The 20,527-nt window shown below is 43.2% G+C and overlaps 2 protein-coding genes across 2 annotated transcripts in view; one reads left to right on the top strand and one right to left on the bottom strand.

Annotated features, from left to right (window-relative positions):
* Positions 1-3,931: 3,931 nt before the first annotated feature.
* ntf4 (neurotrophin 4) lies at positions 3,932-5,482 on the top strand (the record flags this gene model as incomplete). The annotated part of the gene is made up of 1 exon (XM_080723263.1): positions 3,932-5,482. One exon carries the CDS (start codon positions 3,932-3,934, stop codon positions 5,480-5,482), a length of 1,551 nt encoding a protein of 516 aa, XP_080579389.1.
* Positions 5,483-9,977: 4,495 nt separating this feature from the next.
* ppfia3 (PTPRF interacting protein alpha 3) overlaps positions 9,978-20,527 on the bottom strand; it is a gene marked incomplete at both ends in the record, with an annotated part of 43,579 nt that continues 33,029 nt past the window's right edge. Inside the window, 6 exons of the mRNA XM_080724245.1 lie at positions 9,978-10,030; positions 11,614-11,776; positions 12,471-12,539; positions 14,430-14,605; positions 17,153-17,250; positions 17,978-18,153. Of these exons, the coding sequence (XP_080580371.1) occupies positions 9,978-10,030; positions 11,614-11,776; positions 12,471-12,539; positions 14,430-14,605; positions 17,153-17,250; positions 17,978-18,153 (735 nt within the window). The remainder of the gene's footprint in view (positions 10,031-11,613; positions 11,777-12,470; positions 12,540-14,429; positions 14,606-17,152; positions 17,251-17,977; positions 18,154-20,527) is intronic.

Here is a 20,527-nt window from a genome sequence, read left to right on the forward strand (position 1 = left end):
TCCTATATTAGCATGGGTTTGGAAAGTTAAGTGGCTTTTATTTACAAGGGGGCAGTTTCAGATGCTCTGCTCTGTGTCCTTTGGGGAATCTGGGGATGTTATGGTCTGGTTGAGGGCAGGTGGGGAGGTGCGATGGTGTGTTGAGGTCCTTGTCTGCTTTGGAGAGAGAGCGCAAATGATGCATGTCCCTGCAGCAAATGGAGCATGATGATGAAGTGCTGCCCCTGTGCCAGAAAAGGCACTGATACAGCATCTCCATCTCTCCCCCCCACCCTCTCTCAGTGGCGTCAGTTCAGCAAAAGCTAGGGTATGGCAAAGATGGGAGTCCTCATGGAAAATAGGCGTTACATTTTGGATAACAGTTCTATTGTGAAAATAGCAGATCTACATGCTCACAACGCCTCGCAGCGCGAGGCGTTGTGAGCATGTAGATCGGCTATTTTCAAGTGTGGAGAATATAATTATAATACCTTGTTAAAGTGACCATTATGTTACATTTTTGCATTTGTTGTTATTTACTGTTATTTAACAACATAATAACCAGCGCATATAGACAAAGAGTCATTCATGGATTCATATTTAGAACTAACTTTTATCTTCCCCCCTGGACCCAGGGTATGGCAGCTGCATACCCCTGCCATACCCAATTGACGCCCATGCCCTCTCTGCATGTGTGTGTGCCAGCGCATGTCTCCTGTTTGACTCCTCCAAGGGTTCCATAGAAACACTTAAGCTAAGCCAACTCTCGTACCAGGCACAAGACACACACTTACATACTGTAGATCCCAGAGATTTTCGTGTTAATGATTCTTAGGATCTTTTCCACATCTCCTGACTAGGGATGGGACGATATGAAAATGTCTTATCATGATTATTGTGACAAAAGAAATCGCGATTTACGATATTATCACGATAATCAAAATCCATATCTTGGGGCAGAACATTTGCCAAAAAATTGCTGATCTACAAGCTCTTGTGAGCTTGTAGATGAGCTATCTTTTGGCAAAGACATTTGATAGAGAGTGAAAAAAAGACCAAGATCAAGATCAAGTACCTATATTATAAAGTACATTTGACCAATAATAGAGGGTTTAAGTGGTACCGGATATGCAGCTCTGCAAATAAAAGGTGAATTGATCCCAGTGCATGACGGAGGACGATATCACGATAAATGAAATCTCCACGATGTGATTATCGTGAGTGTTTTTTTATCACGATAAAAAAACGTGTATCGTCCCATCCCTACTCCTGACCAGTTTGCTAACATTTTCTCTTGCTTCATTTAGATGAGTCTGTCTTATCTCATTTGAACATTTTTATCTATAATAACAGGCCTATTACAGTTTCTGTCAGTGCCAGAAAGTCTCCAACCCCTGTCTGCTGGAACAACCTAGATTGTCGTTTAAATTGCACACCTGAGTCAACTGGCATGATACCTGTATGCAAAGCAGTAGTAAAAAAAAAAAAGGAAAAAGAAAAAGAAAAACGGAAGAGTTTAGGCGAGCGCTTTGATGTGATGTTTGCTGTCAAGGAAGTCAAGACAAGCGCTCTCTTTGAATACCTGGGACAGCTGCTTGAGTGATGCGTCAACCACACTCTCCAGGAGCTGTGTTTGCTGGGTGTGACCATGTTCAGTGCACATCCTTTCACCATGACCCTTCTTTAACACTGTCAGTCAGTCAGTCAGTCAGTCACTAACATACTCACTAACACACTCACGAAGTATGTTCGTTCACTCACAAACGAACATACTCACTCACTTACTCTCTCTCTCTAACTCTCTCACACACACACACACACACACACACACACGCACGCATGCAGACACGCACGCACGCACGCACACACGCGCACACACACACACACACACACACACACACACACACACACACACACACACACACACACACACACACACACTGAATCAGTGGTTCTCAACCTTTTCAGGCCGTGACCCCCAAAATAATCATATGTGAACTGGAGACGAGCACTTGGAATTGTAGGTGTTGGCATTACATTTAGTTTGACTCGATCTGTTGTTCCATTGTGAAAATAGCCGATCTACATGCTCACAACGCCTCACAACGCAAGGCGTTGTGAGCATGTAGATCTGCTATTTTCACAATTTCTCAGTCTAATATTTGACAATTTGGCCAATGTTTGACCAGAGGTCTTAAAAGTTTTTAAATTGTCACTTTAGACACGTGCAGATACCCTCTATTCACGTATACTGTATGTTGGTTTGTTTACTGTTGAGTAAGAAAACAATGTTGCACATTAAGTTAATCATCTGGGGACCCCCCCAAATAATTTGGGGACCCCCCTGGGGGTCCCGACCCACAGGTTGAGAACCACTGCACTAAACAGACATAGTCACACTTGTTGCAGTGTTGCCTCGTCGCTCTTCCCTGCCTGAAGACACCTCGATGGCGCCGGCCTCGTACAGCCACATCACTGACATTCTGAGCATTCCAGCCGCTTTAACTCCGTCTTAATGACCTCCTCCCTGCTTTCACACAAATAACAAACTTGACGCTCACCTCTAGCTGCTTAAAGGGTTCCTTTCCTGTTGGGAATCTCATCTTGCTTGACGTGCATAATGAATGCTGAGCTGCCACATGTGACACGTGACACAAATGTCTTACCTGTTAGTCAGGGGGAAGACTCACTCACTGTAAAAGCCAAAACAATTATCTGCTACTTTTTATGTATAGATCGTGTCAGGACTGAGGAACCAATTAGTTTTAGAGGTCTTCCGCATGCCAGGAATCTATTTATGGTAACACAGAGCAATTATCTTTTAGAGTCAGTTTGTGAACAGTGTTAATTTACTGTGTTAACTTTTATCGCTTTACTTGTCATTACCGGTATGACGAGAGTGGGTATTTAGTTTAGTAAAGGTTTGTTCAATTATAGATGGGAGGATATTCTTTTAGAATTTGCTTTGTTATCAGTTAATGATGTCATGTAGTTAATGTTTTTTTTTCTTTTTTCTTTTCATATATTTATTTTGTTTGCGTTGTTCGTAGTCTTTGTTCTTTTCTGTTGTAAAAAGAAAGAAAGAAATATTGGTTAACTGATTTGCTGCTTGTTCAGATAGCTTGTGTATTGTCTTTGTTTCCCTGAATTTGGAGAAAAAAAATGAAAAAAAGAAACTTTCACTTGACTTGACTTTACATAAAGAGTAAAATAATGAGGGCAGCAGCTGGGTCATATCATGGTCAGGCGCCCCTGCTTTAAGGAAAAGATTTAACTCCAGTTCAGGTTTGATCAGGTAGAATAATTGAGGTCTGTCACAGCAATAACAACATGTTTCCTTCTGACGTGTATGTTTTGGCAGATACAATCCAAACCATATCTGTCACCAATGACTGAGTCAAAGAGAATTCTTAACAAAAACTGTGAATTCCAGAAGCTTGAACAACAGCAACCAAAACATTCCTGTCCTTAAAAGCTGAAACAGAAGTTATCTTTGTGTCTATGTGGCTGGTATTTCTCTAATCCAGCTCCTTTGGATGTTACAATTTATAACTTGATTGCATACCAGGTTGTCAGTGTCTCCATTTGAAGGTCAACCCCTCAGACACCAGGCACCAAATCCCAACACGGAGAATGAGGGCCACCATGCAGTACTAGCTTTTATTTTCCAAGAGTTCTGCCAAGATTTTAAAGCCATACCTTGGTGGTTAAAAGGCCAGGGTCATAAAGCTGGAGGCCTGCAATAAAAAGGCTAATTTCAAATTTTATTTGCGGTGCAAGCTTACAGTTTCCCATCTAACAGTATACAGTATGCCATAATTTGCCTTGTTAACATACAGTATGTAACAGTGTCTTACTGTTTTCTTTTCCTCCCAACTGCTTTTTCTGTCTGTCTCCTCTATCCCTCTCATCTATGGTTTCTCTCTCCATCAGTTGATACGTCTTGGGAGTGATGCACTGGCTTCCCCTGGTTGCCATGGTGATTGCCTCGGCCCTGCCCTTCCCTCACAGCCCTGTGTCCAGTATTGTTGCAGCATCGACAGAGCCTGGCCCGAGCATTGACAGCCGTGGAGAGGACCACAATGTCTCTGCCAGTCACCTTGCAGCCCCTACTCAGCCTCCTGTGGACTACAACGTACTACTTCGCAAAGCCTCACAAATGGACCACAACATGGCTGCGGCTCGTGGCGAAGATGCCAGAGCGCAAAGCCACAGTGCAATGCATAATAAGGACTATGTCAAAACCTCAGTACATGAAGGGCTTTCCACATACAAAGGGAAGAGTCAAGAAAGCTTCCAAGTTAATACCAACTCCGACAGTGGTAACATGAATGAAATCAGTTTAGATGTTCCTACAGGGGAAGGAAAACTCAGGACTTCCAACAATAATAGTCAAAAAGACTCTGTTTCCTCAGATAATTCTGTACCAGAGGACTACCAAACTCACAGCCACGGCAGAGGGAAGGACATGAACTATGCAGACTTTGCTGTGGGGGACAAACTTCGTTCCTCTCTATACAGCGGATCCATAGAGAAAAATGACATCGGCCCTTCACAGGTTTCTGGAGGAGGAGCCCACACTGCCAGCAGTCATGCTGCTAGTCTCCCGGACGGAAAAGGACCTCTCAACTTGGAGCAGTCGAGAGGCAGCGCGGAGCAGGGGAGCAATGTGCACAGGGGCGAAGGGAGTCAAGGGTCACCAGTAGTTGGGCCAGGTCAAGAGCAGTCTCAGGAGAGACAGGGCATGGAAGCCGGACTGGCTCTAGGGTTCGGGGTGGACGGTATAACGAAAACGGACGAGATGCTGTTTTTGGATGCACATCCACGGGTTCTGTTCTCCCCGTCCCCCTTGCCCCCAGAGCACCCACCTCTCCTCCTCATGTTAGAGACCGGTGTGCTGCCAGAGGACGGGGAGGACGAGGACGAGGAGGCGGATAGATACATCGAGGGTCATGGCGACAGAGCAATCGACAGGAGCGGGCTGCTGATCGGGGCGGAGGATCTCCGAGGCGGCAGTGAGCCCGTCCAACATATTAAAAGAAATAAACGCTCACATATGACGGATGCCAGGAGAGGGGAGCGGTCGGTGTGTGAGACGGAGAGCAAGTGGGTCACGGACAAGAAGTCGGCCATAGACTCCCACGGTCGGACGGTCACCATCTTGCCAGAGATCCAGACTCAAACAGGGCCACTCAAGCAGTACTTTTATGAGACCCGCTGCCGCCGGGCCGAGCCACAGAGGGACTCGGCGGCGGGGCGATCACGTGGGTCCAGAGACGCCAGCGGGGCGGAGGGGTTAACGGGTCAGGGTGTGGCTGGGGCCGGCTGCCTGGGGGTTGATAAGAAACAGTGGGTGAGTGAATGCAAAGCCAAGCAATCGTACGTCCGAGCACTCACCAAAGACGCCAACAACAGAACGGGTTGGAGGTGGATCCGTATCGACTCGTCCTGCGTGTGCGTGCTACTGTCCCGCGCAAACCGGCAGTGGGCAGGGAGAGCGTGACAAGGAGGAGGAGAGAGGACGAGTGAGTGAGTGAGAGAGAGAGAGGCAAAGAGAGGACGAGTGTTTGGCAGAAAAGGGAAGTGGAATCTGACACAGAACAGAGCTGCTGCTGCTGCTGTGCTGTCTTTCTATAATGCTCTCTCAGTTTCTGGACTAAAGCCTAATTTATACTTTGTCGCGTGGCAGTGGCACTCACCAAAAATAACAGATTTCCAAGCTAACAACAATGCGTCAAGTGACACCGTCACATGTGTGACCAAGTAATATCAGGCTTACTGTAAGTGGCCTTTCCCCACATTTTAAAGGTGTCTCTCTCTCCTTTCCTGTCCCTCCCTTGGCCCTAAACAAAAATGACTACATGAAAAACAAGAAGACCTCAATACTAGATCTTAGGGAAAATTGTCATATATAAAGATAGTGATTTTACTTTTTAAAAAAGTACTGTTTTTTATGGGCTATTATCTACATAATGTAAGTTATTGCTGATTAGTATGTAAGCATGTGTATGCCTTTGATATTAATATATTACTTCATATGTGTACAATATGAGAACAGTATGCCTTTATGTATAAAGCTATGTATATCTGTGTGTATTTATAGAAGGTTTCGTGGAGTGGTAGGTTATGACACTGCTCAACTGATGATAATTCCAGCCTCTGGTCTTCTCTTGTTGTTAGAGGAAAGAGCGCCACCTACTGGGGTATGTTTTTACTGTTCCATACTGTTTGCAGGTGTGGACTACCAGACTACCAGTCTTGCAGGAGAGCTGTTAAAGCTGGGCATTATGGGGAACTTTGATGCTGCATACAAACAAGTAGTCAGGCATTTTGTGTTACAATACCCCCTCCACCCTATAGGGGTGGCCGATATGGTGATAAATAACGTTGAGACGATACAATGTCTCCACGATATGCCTTTTCAGAGATATCATGTATCGTGATACAAGGTAGTCTTGCAAAAAATCCTGTTGAATTGTTAATACAGAGATTAATCGCAGAATTCATTTAAACTTCTTTTTGGTCTAAATCAGTAGTTCTCAAACCTTAAAATGTCAAGGTCTCCCCTTAACTCTGAGAGTATACAAATGAAACCAAATGGACTTGTAAGGGTCCATTTGGTTTCATTTGTATACTGTCAGAGTTATATACTTGTAAGGGTCAATTTAGACCTCCCAAAAGGATCTTTTTCTTTTAGTTTTTGTTACCTTGTAGGTGGTTTGATTGATTGATTGAAGAATTTATTAGAAGTTTGCAATAGAAAAAAGTACAGTTTCATGACAGTACAAATCACTGGTACAAGGTCAACTAAAAGGAGATCCTAGAAAGCCGAGGCTTATTTCCACAGGAACCACACTTTAAGTATCTCATATAACATTGAAAGACAGACGGATAGAACATAGTACTTTATCTAGGATAATGGTTGCACTGTTAAGTAACTTGAAAAATATCCATAAAAACCAACGTGAAAAAGAATCGTGATAGGATTGTGTATCGTGATACCGCTTGGAAATAATTGTGATATAGAATTTTTCCATATCGCCCACCCCTACTCCACCCCCGTAACCTCACTCTTGCCCAACATGGATTGATGGATCCGAGTGATCTCAGAACCCGTCAGTCCTTCTCCTCTGTTAAATTATACCACAGAGTTAATTTCTTCAGCTGCTGCTTTGTTCAATTTTGCCTACCAAACACTGTAATAAAGTATCTTTGTATTTCACATTATTTTCATACAACTAACTTAATTAGTCATACAGGTTAACTTCTGTATACAGTACAATAAATGGCTGGAGTTTGATCTGGATCGGGATATCATGGATGTCATTTGTTGTTGTGCTGTTATTATATATTCCTATTCAAACAGTTCAAAACCCGAGCTGTAATTCCTCTCCACAGATTTATACACAATTTATATATACTATACCGTATATAGATATACAATATGGATTTACTTGACTGCCAATAGAACACGCACGCCCACACGCACGCACGCACGCACGCACACACACAGAGTAGGACAGCCAAATGACAGAGCTAAATGCCTAAATTGTAAATTGAGAGACAGAGGTGAGAAAATGCACTTTTGCGATGATCAGTGGATCCACTGGGATCACTTTATTTTTTCTATTACATCACCATCATCATCATTATTGTTTAATTTTCAGATGATATTTTAAATTTGTATTACTGTCACTTCTTTTAAATCATGGAAACCTTTGCACAATTTGTTCTCAAAATGTACACATACAGGAGTGTATTTGAATGACCATTTGTTTCATATTGACTTTTTTTTTAACTAGTTCAAATCAAGTCAGAATTGAGAAGGAACGGAACATGTACATACATTTATCCAATACATACATAAATAAAATAAATATAGTTATTGTAAAAAATAAAAAATACAACTGAAAAAAATACACACATTTTACAAATTGATCCCCAGGCTCCCACCCCGTAGGTTTATTATACAGATATATAGTTTTTTTTTCTTTCTTTCTTTTTTTTGTAATGACACCTCATATCATCCTCACCACCGAAAAAAAGTTGAGTTCATTGTCATCTTGGTTGTTGGACATGCATCGTAAACACAGAGGCTAAAGGTTTCTCCTGGACCTCTTCGGTATTGCCCTCTTTTCCAGTTTCTTCTCTTCCCTCACCATAGAGTTCTTGTCGTCCCTTATGGCTTGTGTGTGCAGTAAAATGACCGACTGCCCGTTCCGTCCTTTTTCCTTCGGGTCGCTTGGGCTGTTTTATCTCTCTGACACCTTTTATGTCATCAGGAGTTCCCCAAGAACCTGAGCTGATGATTACAAGTCATAAACTGCACGACCACATGTAGAGGAATGGATGCCAGGCCTTTGAATTAGTGCTACAGGAGCCGGTAACCTGGCCTTGGAAAGAACAGCCGCCCCCGCTACACTTAAAACTGACTTTATGGATTCCAACTAGCCACTGAATGACATCACAGCCACTGAACACAATGCCTCTGTGTGGCCCCTCTGTCCCCTCCACTTCTATTCCTTGGCCTTTGATCTCCATAATGGGGTCCCTTCAAAAGAGATTACTCAGCCTGGAGCCTCTCGGCTTTCAAGGTGCCAATAGACAAACTACGAGGAGGGTCCGTCTGATGTGGCTGGAGTGAAAATGATGGCCTGAATGGGGATGTATTTTGCTACACCATTCTGACCAATCAGGGACACTTAAGCCTAATTTATACTTAGGCGGAAAATAATTGATTTTCAAGCCCTCGCTTGAAAATCTATTATTTTCAAGCCTCTCACTTGAAAATCAGTTACTTGTTGGGAGCAACACTGTGCACTAAGTATAAATTAGGCTTTAGGGATACCCCTGACAGCACCATAGAAGCCAACAATGGAGCCACAATGGCTGACACTGGACACCAGTCGCCTCATCAGCAGACTCAACTCCACAGCACACAGTCACATAGAGAAAGAGAACAAAGAAATGACAGAGAGAGAGAGAGAGATAAAACAGCTGACCTCATTCTACTTCTCAAAAGAACATCTAATTCTGATAAAACTTCTTACATTCTTCACGTCATTTTTCCCTTTTGTTCCTTCTAGCTTTACACGCTCTATTTCTGTTATTGCAGAATGGTCAGACCAATAGATTTACTGTATATTTAACGAGAGGGTTATATTCATTGCTTCATCTTCTTTCTCCATGGATGAGTGAGAGGGTCTTCCAGAGTCCCAATCCAGCTGCGGCCCTACAGAGAGAAACAACGTCAGTCGCACGCCACTGCCTTCGTGGCCTCCAGGGGCGTCACAAGGGGGAGGGAAAGTGGGACCGAGTTACTAGGGCCCAAGGTGGAGTGGTCTTAATTATAGCTCACAGCGCCGAGCTTGTAGATCTGCTATTTTTTGAAAAGCCGTGAAAGTGTGTGCAAATCTTTGAATATATGTAATTTTTAACATTTGTAACTGAGGTGTCCCTGGAACTAAATATTCTGAGATGGGGGTCCGTGGCCAAATACATATCATTTTTGGGGGTCCTTCACATGAAAATGTTTGAGCACCACTGACATAGAAACAGGTTTTTCAAAAAACATTGAAATATTCAAAGACATGCACAAAAAAATAGCACTCTGTGCCGCGCTGTGAGCTTGTACGTACATCTGCTATTTTTCAATAGTTAAAGCACAAAATGTGAGTGAATCCTTGTAACCAGGGCCCAGAATTTGGTGCGACAACCCTGGTGGCCTCATTTAATCGTTGCCCAAATCCTGACCAAACGCCAACCGCTGGACACTGGAGACCATGCAATGAAGATTTTACTGTGTGCTGAAACTCCTAAAACCCCGAACTCCAACCAACCCCCCCAAAGCAAGCTAAGGCATAACATAGCAGTGGTACAAAAGAATGTCGCAAGCAAAATGTGCAAGCTATCTCGGAGGCTAAGAGAAATAACTCTCCCTGCAAAAGAAATGTTGCGAGACAAAGTTTAAGAAGTGTTCCGTTTCTCACCTCAGCCACTCAGCAGGAATAGGTCCTTACCGAGGCGGATTCACCGCGGGCCCCAGAGTTAGCTGTGGAAGACATGGCGAGGATGAAACGTGCAGTACACACGCAGGGAGAAAGAGAAACACAGATGGAGTCATTATCACGGCTGCCACGTTCTAAATAACATTGACCTTCTACAGGCATTATTATAAAGTAGTGCAATGGGGGGATAATGGTACTCATCTGTACTTAGACAGCATCTGTTCCTTGTTAATGCCAGTTCCTTTGCTAAAGGAAACACGAAAATTCCACAGCAAAACTAATGGCAGACTACCATGAGAACAACCTGGGAGTGTAGTGCTCTGTGCAGTGTGATGCATTCAGTGTCTTACATAACATGTGTGAAGCAGGCAGCTTGAAGACAAATGTTGCTGTTTTTGCCTCACTTTCATAAAATACTGTATATGTATAATATGGACGTTAGGGTTCAAGTGGTTAATATAAAAAAGGGGAAAAAAAGGTTTCTATCACACAAAGATTTGGAGGGCCCCTTGTAGTAACTCTGAGGACGCCCTAGGGGTCCCGGACCCCCTGTTGAAGACCCCTGTGCATTAGAAGGTTGCAGAGCATGCTCCCCTCGCCAGTCGCCAAAATATCTGTTCAGACCAGTTTCCCTTATTCCAATCATGTTCCTTTGGTACCGAAACGAAATTCATCAAGGTAATGAAAATAGAATTACGTCATTTCGTGGGAAAACTAACGCATTGCCTTGCCGAGCACGTTGTCGAACCTCAAAATTTAAAGTCTTATTTGGCAGGAACATTGTCAGAACATGATTTAATAAGTATGACAGATAATTCTGGCAACAGACACAGTGCAAAGGGAACTGAAAACAAACAGCAGAGTTCCAGGTGTCACCATTCCATGTCTAACCTTCAGCACTCAAAGTGGAGAGAGAGTAAAACGATTTATTTTATTGTTGGGGGGGAGGTTTTTTGGGGGGGAGGTCTAATTCTGCCTTTATTGATAGGGGATATTGAAGATAAAACAGGGAGGGAAAGATGGGGAGTGACATGCAGCAAAGGTCATGACACATGGAGAATGGGACTCAAACCTGTGACACGCTATCAGGCTGCACAGAGCCTACACTGTATGTGGTATGCGCCTGGACCGCTAGCATAGCGGGCGCTTCCAAGTGTTTGCAGAGAACGTGTGTGGCAAAAACAAAATACACTTCTTTTGAAGTATGCACCCAGCTTTAGAGTCATAAGATCAAAAGGAAATAAGTCAGCACGACAGCTTGCCGCTCTACCGCATTTACTGCACGAAATACAAACACAACACAGCGTTTTGACCACAAGGTCTACTTATGGTCCAAACGTTGTGTTGTGTTTATTTTGCACAATAAAATGTGGAGCAGCAAGCCGTTGTGCAGACTTTTCCTTTTGATCTTGCAACTTGTTTTGTCCTGCACCAGTGCAAAAAAAAAGGAGATGCGTAACATTCTTGTGAACCTTGTGCCACGGTGTTGACAACTGTAAAGAATGTCATGGCTTAATACGAGATGTGCCTTGGAGGTAGCGAAAAAAGGGAAACAATTGGGAATCTGAGAGGATGGCCACAGGAAGGAGTCAGAGGTGAATTGGCGTAGCCATGGGGCGGGACTCACCATCACTCTGAACCTTTCTCAGGGTCACGGAGGGTGTGGAGATAGCTGAGGCACGGAAGTTAGCAGGCAGGGTCTCCGCGGAGTCAGAGGTCACGCCCCGAAGATCCTTCTCTCTAAACATCTTCCTCCAGGAGGGAGAGCGGGTGAACGTCTTAGTTCCATCCTGACAGAGAGAGAGAGAGAGTCACGAGGGGAGGGAAAGTGGGACTGAGTTACTAGGGCCCAAGGTGGAGGAGCCTTATTTAGGCCTATTTTATACTTTAGCTATTGAAAAATAGCAGATCTACAAGCTCACAGCGCGGCACCGAGTGCCACGCTGCGAGCCTGTATGTCTGCTATTTTTGAGAAGTCGTGAAAATGTGTGCAAATCTATGAATATATACATTTTTTTAAGCAAACATTTGTAACTGAAATTTTGCTTCTGGGTGGGTCCCTGGAACTAAATATTTTGAGATGGGGGTCCAGCCAAATACATATCATTTTGGGGATCCTTCACATGAAAAGGTTTGAGCACCACTGACATAGAAACATAGGTTTTTCAAAAAACCTTATAAGGATTTGAAATATTCAAAGACTTGCACAAAGTTTCATGATTTTTCAAAAATAGCAGATCTGCAAGATCGCTAAAGCACAAAAATAACGCGTTATAATGCATTCCCAGTCTAAATGGGTTAAACCCCCTCCCCCTATGAAGAACATTCATGGGGGGCCCGCAGTGAATCCTTGTACCCAGGGCCCAGAATTTGGTGCGACACCCATGAGAGTGATCACGAGCATGCACAGTTATCCAATCAAACACACAGTCAACCAACAGCAGCGTTTTAGCCTTTCAAAGGAACGCTTACCAACATGTTGACCTCTTCAGGTCGTCTCTCTGTTCCCATGGAGATGAGGGAGTTGTACTCCTGCTCCAGCAGTTGTCTGGCCTAGAAAGGATGGAAGGAAAACTACACATAGTATCGTTTCTGCAATGTGTCACTGTCGGACAGAAACCTTGTATCTACATGTTTCAAATTACGTTTTACCATAAATGAATGCACAACTTCATCCTACAACCGTGTCACGCAAAAGAAGTGAAAATAGCCTCACATAGTGAGCTTGTAGACCGGCTATTTTCACTATTTCTGAGAATGTTTGAAAGTGAAAGTGGTTAAATGTGTCTGTGGGTTTTACACATATTTAGCCAATGAAAAGTATCAAGCTTGTGATTAAATAATAACTACTATTGGATTCAAACAGGTTCCTTTTGTCTATTTCCAGAAAAAGAACGGTTCTGGACATACAAGGACAGCGACGAATGGGCAATGGAAATGTCAACACAGTGGAGGTAGACACAGCTACTAGAGCCAAATCAACCGTCTGTGTAAAAGAGACAGCTGGCATGGAGGCATTGGAGGGACAGGGCTGTGACATCTAAGATCTGCACGCCTTTATACCTCAAACCGCTCCCTGATTCTCTTCAGTTTCTCCTCCAATATTTCTGATCTCAAACATGTTGCACAAATCTGTCATTGTAATGTTACTCATCATCAGCATGTTGGTCCTTTCTTTCTCTCACACACACACACTGTGATCTCAAGGTGTGTGTGCGGCGTGTGCACACATATGAGAGAGGGAGAGACAGTGTTTCCTAACTTTAGAATGAAAAATAAGTTGAAGGAAAAAACTTCAGTATTGGATGATTTGGATCTTCTGTGACTGCTGCTTGCTACGTCATCAGTTCATTTTGTGTCTGTATTTTGTTCATTAATTGTGTGTAGACTATTATTGTACATGTATAGAATGTACTGGACAATTGCTGTAATCTTAAACAGCATAGTGTAACACTAGACACTGATGCTGTTGTATTGTGTGTGTGTGTGTGTGTGTGTGTGTGTGTGTGTGTGTGTGTGTGTGTGTGTGTGTGTGTGTGTGTGTGTGTGTGTGTGTGTGTGTGTGTGTGTGTACAGGTCACACCCCCATTGTAATCCCATGTAAAACCACACATTGGGCGGCTTGCTTTGGTAGCCTACTGTGTAAAAGAGCAAAGCCAACATTCAAGACTTCTTTGTTCTTTGTAACACTATTAGATCTCTGTATAAAGCTACCTCTAGTGTTTTGGGAGACGCTGGGTAGTGTACTTATTTTGACAGTCACTTTGCGCCTGGCAGGTATGCACATGCTCAGTGTGGGCCAGGACTGTCATACCGCTAAGTAGGATGCATCAACTGTGGTATGCACCAGCCTTCACTAAGTACAAAAGGTCTTATACTCTAACCACCTGGTTCCCAAACACTGGGTCGCGACTCATTTGTGGGTCGCGGACACGTTTTTATGGGTCCCTTAAATTATTTCCCCCTACATTTTATTTTTAATTATTATTATTTCAAAACATTTTTCAAAAAAAAAACATTCCCCTCAAAAGGTAAGATTTTCATGAATTTCTAAGTCATTTCATTAATAAATAAAAGACAAATCAAAGAAATTCCATAAATTAGAAAACAAATATTTAAGAAGTAGTGAAAATAGCCGATCGACATTTGAGCTTGTAGATCTGCTGTTTTCACTAGTTTGGGTCCTGGGCAAACGTCTAATTTCTCTTTTGGGTCACAAGCTAAAAAGACTGGGAACCACTGCTTTATGAAGACCTGAGGCCGATTCTACAAATAGGTCACACTTTCAAGATTCTTTTAAAATATAATAAGTTAATATAAATACGTTTTTTAAGACTCAGTACACGCTGAATGTATGTATTCTCTTGTAAGGCTCTGAGCGTCAACTTATGCATTTGTACCTTAAATGAACACTCACAGTTCTGGCAGGGTACATTCTATTACCTGCGTGTGCTGATTGGGGACCTGCAGCAGCAGGGCCAGGTCAGTGTAATCGAAGGTATCGTCGAGAGCCAGCAGCGCCCCGTGGACACCGCTCTCTGTCAGGTTGTCTGCATACTCCTTCAGGCCAATGGTCTGCACCCAGCACATCACCCGCTCATTGGACCACACCATCACATCTGGCCCACAGGAAAGAAAGAGCACGGCGGTGAGAAACTCAGGGTTCCACACACATCTTTACCAATTCATTTCCAAAACTTTTCCAAGACTTTTCCAGAATATTTAACCCGATTTCCAGGACTATATAACGATAATTCAGCTCAATAACGAGTCGCTTACCCCTATGCGCAAATAATCATATTTCAACCGGGGACCCCGGCACCCTGACGAGCACTAAGAGTAGAGGAATTTTGTATAGCACGGTTTCATTGTGAAAATAGCCGATCTACATGCTCACAACGCCTCGCGTTGCGAGGCGTTGTGGGCATGTAGATCTGCTATTTTCACAATTTCTGGCTCTAATATGAGACAATTTGGCCCATGTTTAATTTGTCATTTCAGAGGCATTAACAAAATCAATAACCAAAGACAATGCATAGCTATTTTTCCCAGGACCTTCCAGGACCCTTGATAAATTCCAAAACTTTTCCAGTACTGGAAAAATATTTTTCTAATTTCAAAATATTTCCAGGAATTTCATGACCGTGGGAACCCTGGAAACTATAAGAGTCTGAAAACGTCCGCAGCCCCCAACTACGGCGATCCGCACAGTTGTAAAACGTTTTCTAATATTCTAGTGACTATAGGCTTAGGTCAGCCGAGGGGAAACATGCTAACCCATGTTTGCATTATTAAGTACAGTACGTACATCAACAATCAACCTCAAATTTAAAATGAAATACATTTCAAATTCTTAAAACGTATATGCAAATTAAATAACATTAAGATTAGAAAATATTCTTCTTAATATTCTATATGTTTCATGTGTTGTTTCCTGTAAGTACATGTTGGGTGGGCCCTTTGGTGCATGACACAGAAATAAAGAAATCTATCATATACAGTACAGTATGCTTAGTATTTGTAAGAGAGGAAATGTCTTGGACGAGACAAATTCTAATCTAAAACTAAAACAAACTATATCGCCTAGAAGTGTTGAAAGATGTGTCTGACGTTGTGGTTAAGAAATGCTGGAGTGCTTCTCGTAAACCGTATCACTGCTCAAGTAACGCTCATCAAAACAAAAAGATTCTTTAATGGTGTTTTCTGAGGTTGTGTGTTTCTGAGGTCTAATATAAAGTCTTCAATCAATCAAACAATCATAAAAGGATAACACAAAAAAGTCCCGGGGACTTGTTTCCTTTGTGTCCTTTGTGGTCTACTAATCACTGCTCTAGTCAACAACACAGTAAATCATCAGTCTTCATTTATCCAATTGTAAATCAGAAAGTGTACAAATGAAACGCTGCGGATCCATTTGGTTACAATTGTAATTGTAATTGTAACCATTGTCTCCTCCAAGTTAAATCAACACGCAGGAATGTACAGTGTACCGTTAACATTCACAGCCACCAGACAAGCCCAAAAAAGTATTTACTCATTGGGATAAATTCTGCTTCGGGGAAATCAGCAAAGATTAACTGAACAAAATGATGCAAGGTGCAACAGAGAGGGGGTGAGATTTAGGTTTGTTTAATAACTGTGAAAGTTGACATTTATCTAATCATTGAGCCATGTGTAAACTACATTGCTGCAGCTTGAGTCTTGTGATCTAGAACCTTCTCAAGGCATGAAAAATGGGTAGGAGTGATTCAGAACCTCTTCCAGCAATGTGAAAGGTTGCTGGAAGGCCATTTGTTTTGTCTAGCCAACACTTTTAGGAAGACGCCTCCGCCTTGTCGGAGACAAACATTTGTTTTCCATGAAATTATTTTGAATGAGGTCATATTATGATAATGTATGATTGATTGATGTAATTTAAACAAGAACTTATTTCTTGATAAAAATGTATATCAATTAAAGATATTGCTTAGCAATATGTGGGAGGAGTAGCGTGCCAAAGTTTTGAGGTTGCTCTATAATAAAGTTGCCCAAATATTGTACTGTGTTGCACCCAAGAACATGAAAAGCTTCACCGGCCATCCCTCCGTCCGTCAGTCCCTCCGTCTGTCAGTCACATCACACTTTTGCCCCTACACTTATCTCTGGCACTGTTGGCCCTATCGATGCCAAACTTCGCACAAACACTCCTTGGATGGCAAATCACAACCTCCGCCCCTGATTTCTCACATGGCCCTCTTCTAGCGCCACCATCAGGCTGATTTTTGCAAAACACATTTTTGGACACCGCTCCTACAGATTTTGGCCTAAAATCACGCAAAGCGGTACACAGTATCTCTAAAGTCATGTCATCAACATGGATCTGTCGCATTTCCCATATTCCCTCCTGATTGGCCATGATTGCCTTCTAAAGTTTGTGTATGCGACGTGACGATCGCCTATCTCCCGACTAGGGAGTCTTACTGGTACTGTGTTGCACCCAAGAACAACTAACCACACTAATAACAGATCTGAATCAAGAGTTTACGATAATCTAAGATATATGTGCCTCAAAAACCCTCTAAGCTGGTAAATAATAAGAGGGGTGGCCCAAGGTAGGAATGAGAGGCATGAAAATCGCCTTGAAATTGAAGGTGAGATGTACATAATGTCAGGGAAGAAGCAGTCACCCTTGTTATGGTGCACGCTGTCCTCTCGCCTCCTCTCCAGCTCCTTGCGATCGTAGTTCAAGCGCTTCAGGCACATGATGCCGTAATGCAAACTGACCCTGGGAAAGGGCAAAGAGTCAAAAGGTCAGGAGGTCGGCAGGTCAACCGAGGGCATATCTCCACTCTCACATGTATTCAGAAAGCTTTAACACAATTCTTGCGGCTTTGACCCCTCAACTCTTTAAGCCTGTACAGAAGCCCCCCGGGGACATGCACCTGCAGAACTAGTGTTACAACAACACCAACACCACCTCTTGTATATCGTTTAACACCTTCCTATTTGTTAATGACAAATAGACAGGGGAGCCAGCAGAAAAGAATGAGCCAGACAATGAGAAGTGTGAGAGAGAAACACAAGCGTGAGAATATAATGCCCATGTCAGAAGGGAGAGTGTTTCTTGCAGGTCTTTCAGTCCGAGTGTATCGAAAAAGCATCCGTTCGTTGGTCCGACCAGTTTAACATTCACCAGGTTAGCATTCAACAGCGTTGGCAGGTTAGCATTTCACCAGGTTAGCATTCAGCAGCGTCGGCAGGTTAGCATTTCACCAGGCTTAGCATTCACCAGCGTTAGGTTTACTGAGGTTAGGGTTAAGGTTAGGTTTAGGTGTATCTCCGTCCCCCTGACTTTCGGCACCCCCGTGCAGCCAATCACAAGCTTCCGCTGCCTTAACTCAATTGCATTTTTGATACACTCGGACTGAAAGACCTGTAAAAAACACTCTCTCCATGTCAGAAAGAGGTCCCAAGGTTGAGAGAAGAGCAAGCAAACAGAAGGTGGGTTCTACCTGTGGAAGCTGTCCACCATCTTGAGCTGTCCTCTCAGCTCTTTCTTGGTCAGGTGGTCCAGCATGCGCGCGTCCACAAGGGACTCCATGAAGTAGCTGCGATACTGAGGCAGACCCAGGCTTGGCAGCCAGTCATTGCCCACCCACTCATGATTCATATCTCCATAGGCCAGGATCTGAAAGGTACATGATCAACACAGTTATTCAGATCAATGGTTCTCAACCTTTTCAGGCCGGGACCGCTAACAATAATCATATTTTAACTGGGGACCCCCCCCCCCCCACCACACACACACACTGACGAGCACTTAGAGCATGAGGAATTACATTTTGTATAACACGGTTCTATTGTGAAAATAGCAGATCTACATGCTCACAACGCAACACAAGACGTTGTGAGCAGACGTTGTGAGCATGTAGATCGGCTATTTTCACAATTTCTGCCAATGTTTAATTTGTCATTTTAGAGGTATTAAAAAGTCCTTAAATTGTCACTTTAGAAATGTGTAGATACCCTCTATACACTTAAACTTTGTGTTGGTTTGTTTACTGTTGAGTGAGAACACAATGTTGCACATTAAGTTAATCATCTAGGGACCCCCAAAAAAATGCGGGGACCCCCCCTGGAGGTCCCGACCCACAGGTTGAGAACCACTGATTCAGACAGTACCTGTTGGTGGTGAGAGTCAGTGGCTTATAATTTATATAACTCGTTAGTGAAATCTCAGAGGAGCCCTGGTTAAAGGACCATATACATGGGTGGTCTGGCAGGTCTGTGACCGCGGTTTTCCCGGTGAACCTGAGCACAACGGTGGGGGCCGATGGGCGAAAGGAAATCATTAAACATTAAATTAACTTCTGAAAACCCTACTAGGCCTTAAAACCTGGCGAAAACAGCTGCGTGCATTAGCGCAAGATTAGATGAGGATAAAGGAAATCATGAAATGGAAAACATTAAATTAACTTCTGAAAAGGCTTCTAAGCCTACACTAGCCTACTAGTAAAACTAGTGGAATCCACATGTGAATAATTGTGGTTGTGTTAATAACACAAACAATATAAATCCTTATTAGTCTAGTAGTGGGAAGAAGAGGTTATCATTATGGCCCCAAATAACGTTTAAATATCTTGAAATTGGCGACGAGTCTTACGAAATCGTCAAGAGTGCTTCTCATTACATAAAGCTATATAACCTCTCCATCATCGGCAATAGTCAGTGGTGTGTGTTCCCCACACTCCCGCACCCCCACCGTTGCGATCAGGTTCTCCGGTAAAACCGCAGTCGCGGCAGGTCTGGCTTGACATTCCTTCCAACCATTTTCAAAAGCATGCTGTGGTTTTTTGTTTGTTTGGTGTTTGCCTGCTGGATTCCAGGTTAATGACTATGGTTTTCATGTTTTGCATCGTGGCTAAGAGCTGTGCGCCCTCATCCATGTCAACATTATGGTCTTCTTGTTGCCATATATACCGTTTTATAAAATCATTAAGAGGTTGAGAGATGGTTTATTTCTTTGATGTATTTACTATAACAGTGTGGATAACAGTGTGGTTATTCTTTTGCCAAAGTTATGTTGCTGATTGATTGATTTGAAAATGCCCCAGGAAAAAGGTTTCATTAATTAAAGTCTAACCTACATGACTTACTAACCATGCAATGATGTTTGGCGTACATTGACTTGATTACCTGTACTAATGTTATAATAACCTCCAAAAAGTCTAAAAAGAATAACCTTTGAAGCTATACTCCTACATATTTTAATAAATAAATAAAATAATGAATTAAATAATAGAAGTAGAGTAAATCAATCTATCTATAAATGCGAGAAGTCTCTGCGTGTGTGTTTGTAATCCGCGTATCTCGAGAACCGTTCGTCCCACCGGCTTCAGATTCGGCACGCGCGTTCCCCGCCGTGGCACGGAGTGCAGTGCCGGGCCTCGACCCGACCCGACGCGCGGTTTTCCCTAACCGGCGCGAAACGTTCGGAATCTCCTTATGCGGAAATCGGCGCAAAATCGGCGCAAGCGCTGACTCATTGTGACATCACTGCAGTGCCGGGCGCAAGCGCTGAGTCATTGTGACATCACTGCAGGCAGATACAGGGGCCTAGCCTCGACAGACTGAGATCTCCATATATGGGCATATGGGCAGATACAGAGATCTCCATATATGGGCAATACAGGGGCCTTGCCTAGACCCGACAGATATCTCCGTATATGGGCATAAAAGGGACACAGACAGATATATCTCCGTATATGGGCATAAAAGGGACACAGACAGATATATGGGCATAAAAGGGACACAGACTGAGATCTCCATGACAGATATCTCCGTATATGGGCATAAAAGGGACACAGACTGATACAGAGAATGGGCATATGGGCAGATACAGAGATCTCCATATATGGGCATATGGGCATAAAATGGACGCAGATATATGGGCATAAAAGGGACACAGACTGAGATCTCCATATATGGGCATATGGGCAGATACAGAGATCTCCATATATGGGCATATGGGCATAAAAGATGGACACAGATAGAGTATATGG

This window comes from Nannobrachium achirus (assembly GCF_963921795.1).
Source record: "Nannobrachium achirus genome assembly, chromosome: 4".
In the NCBI taxonomy this organism is placed as follows: domain Eukaryota; kingdom Metazoa; phylum Chordata; class Actinopteri; order Myctophiformes; family Myctophidae; genus Nannobrachium; species Nannobrachium achirus.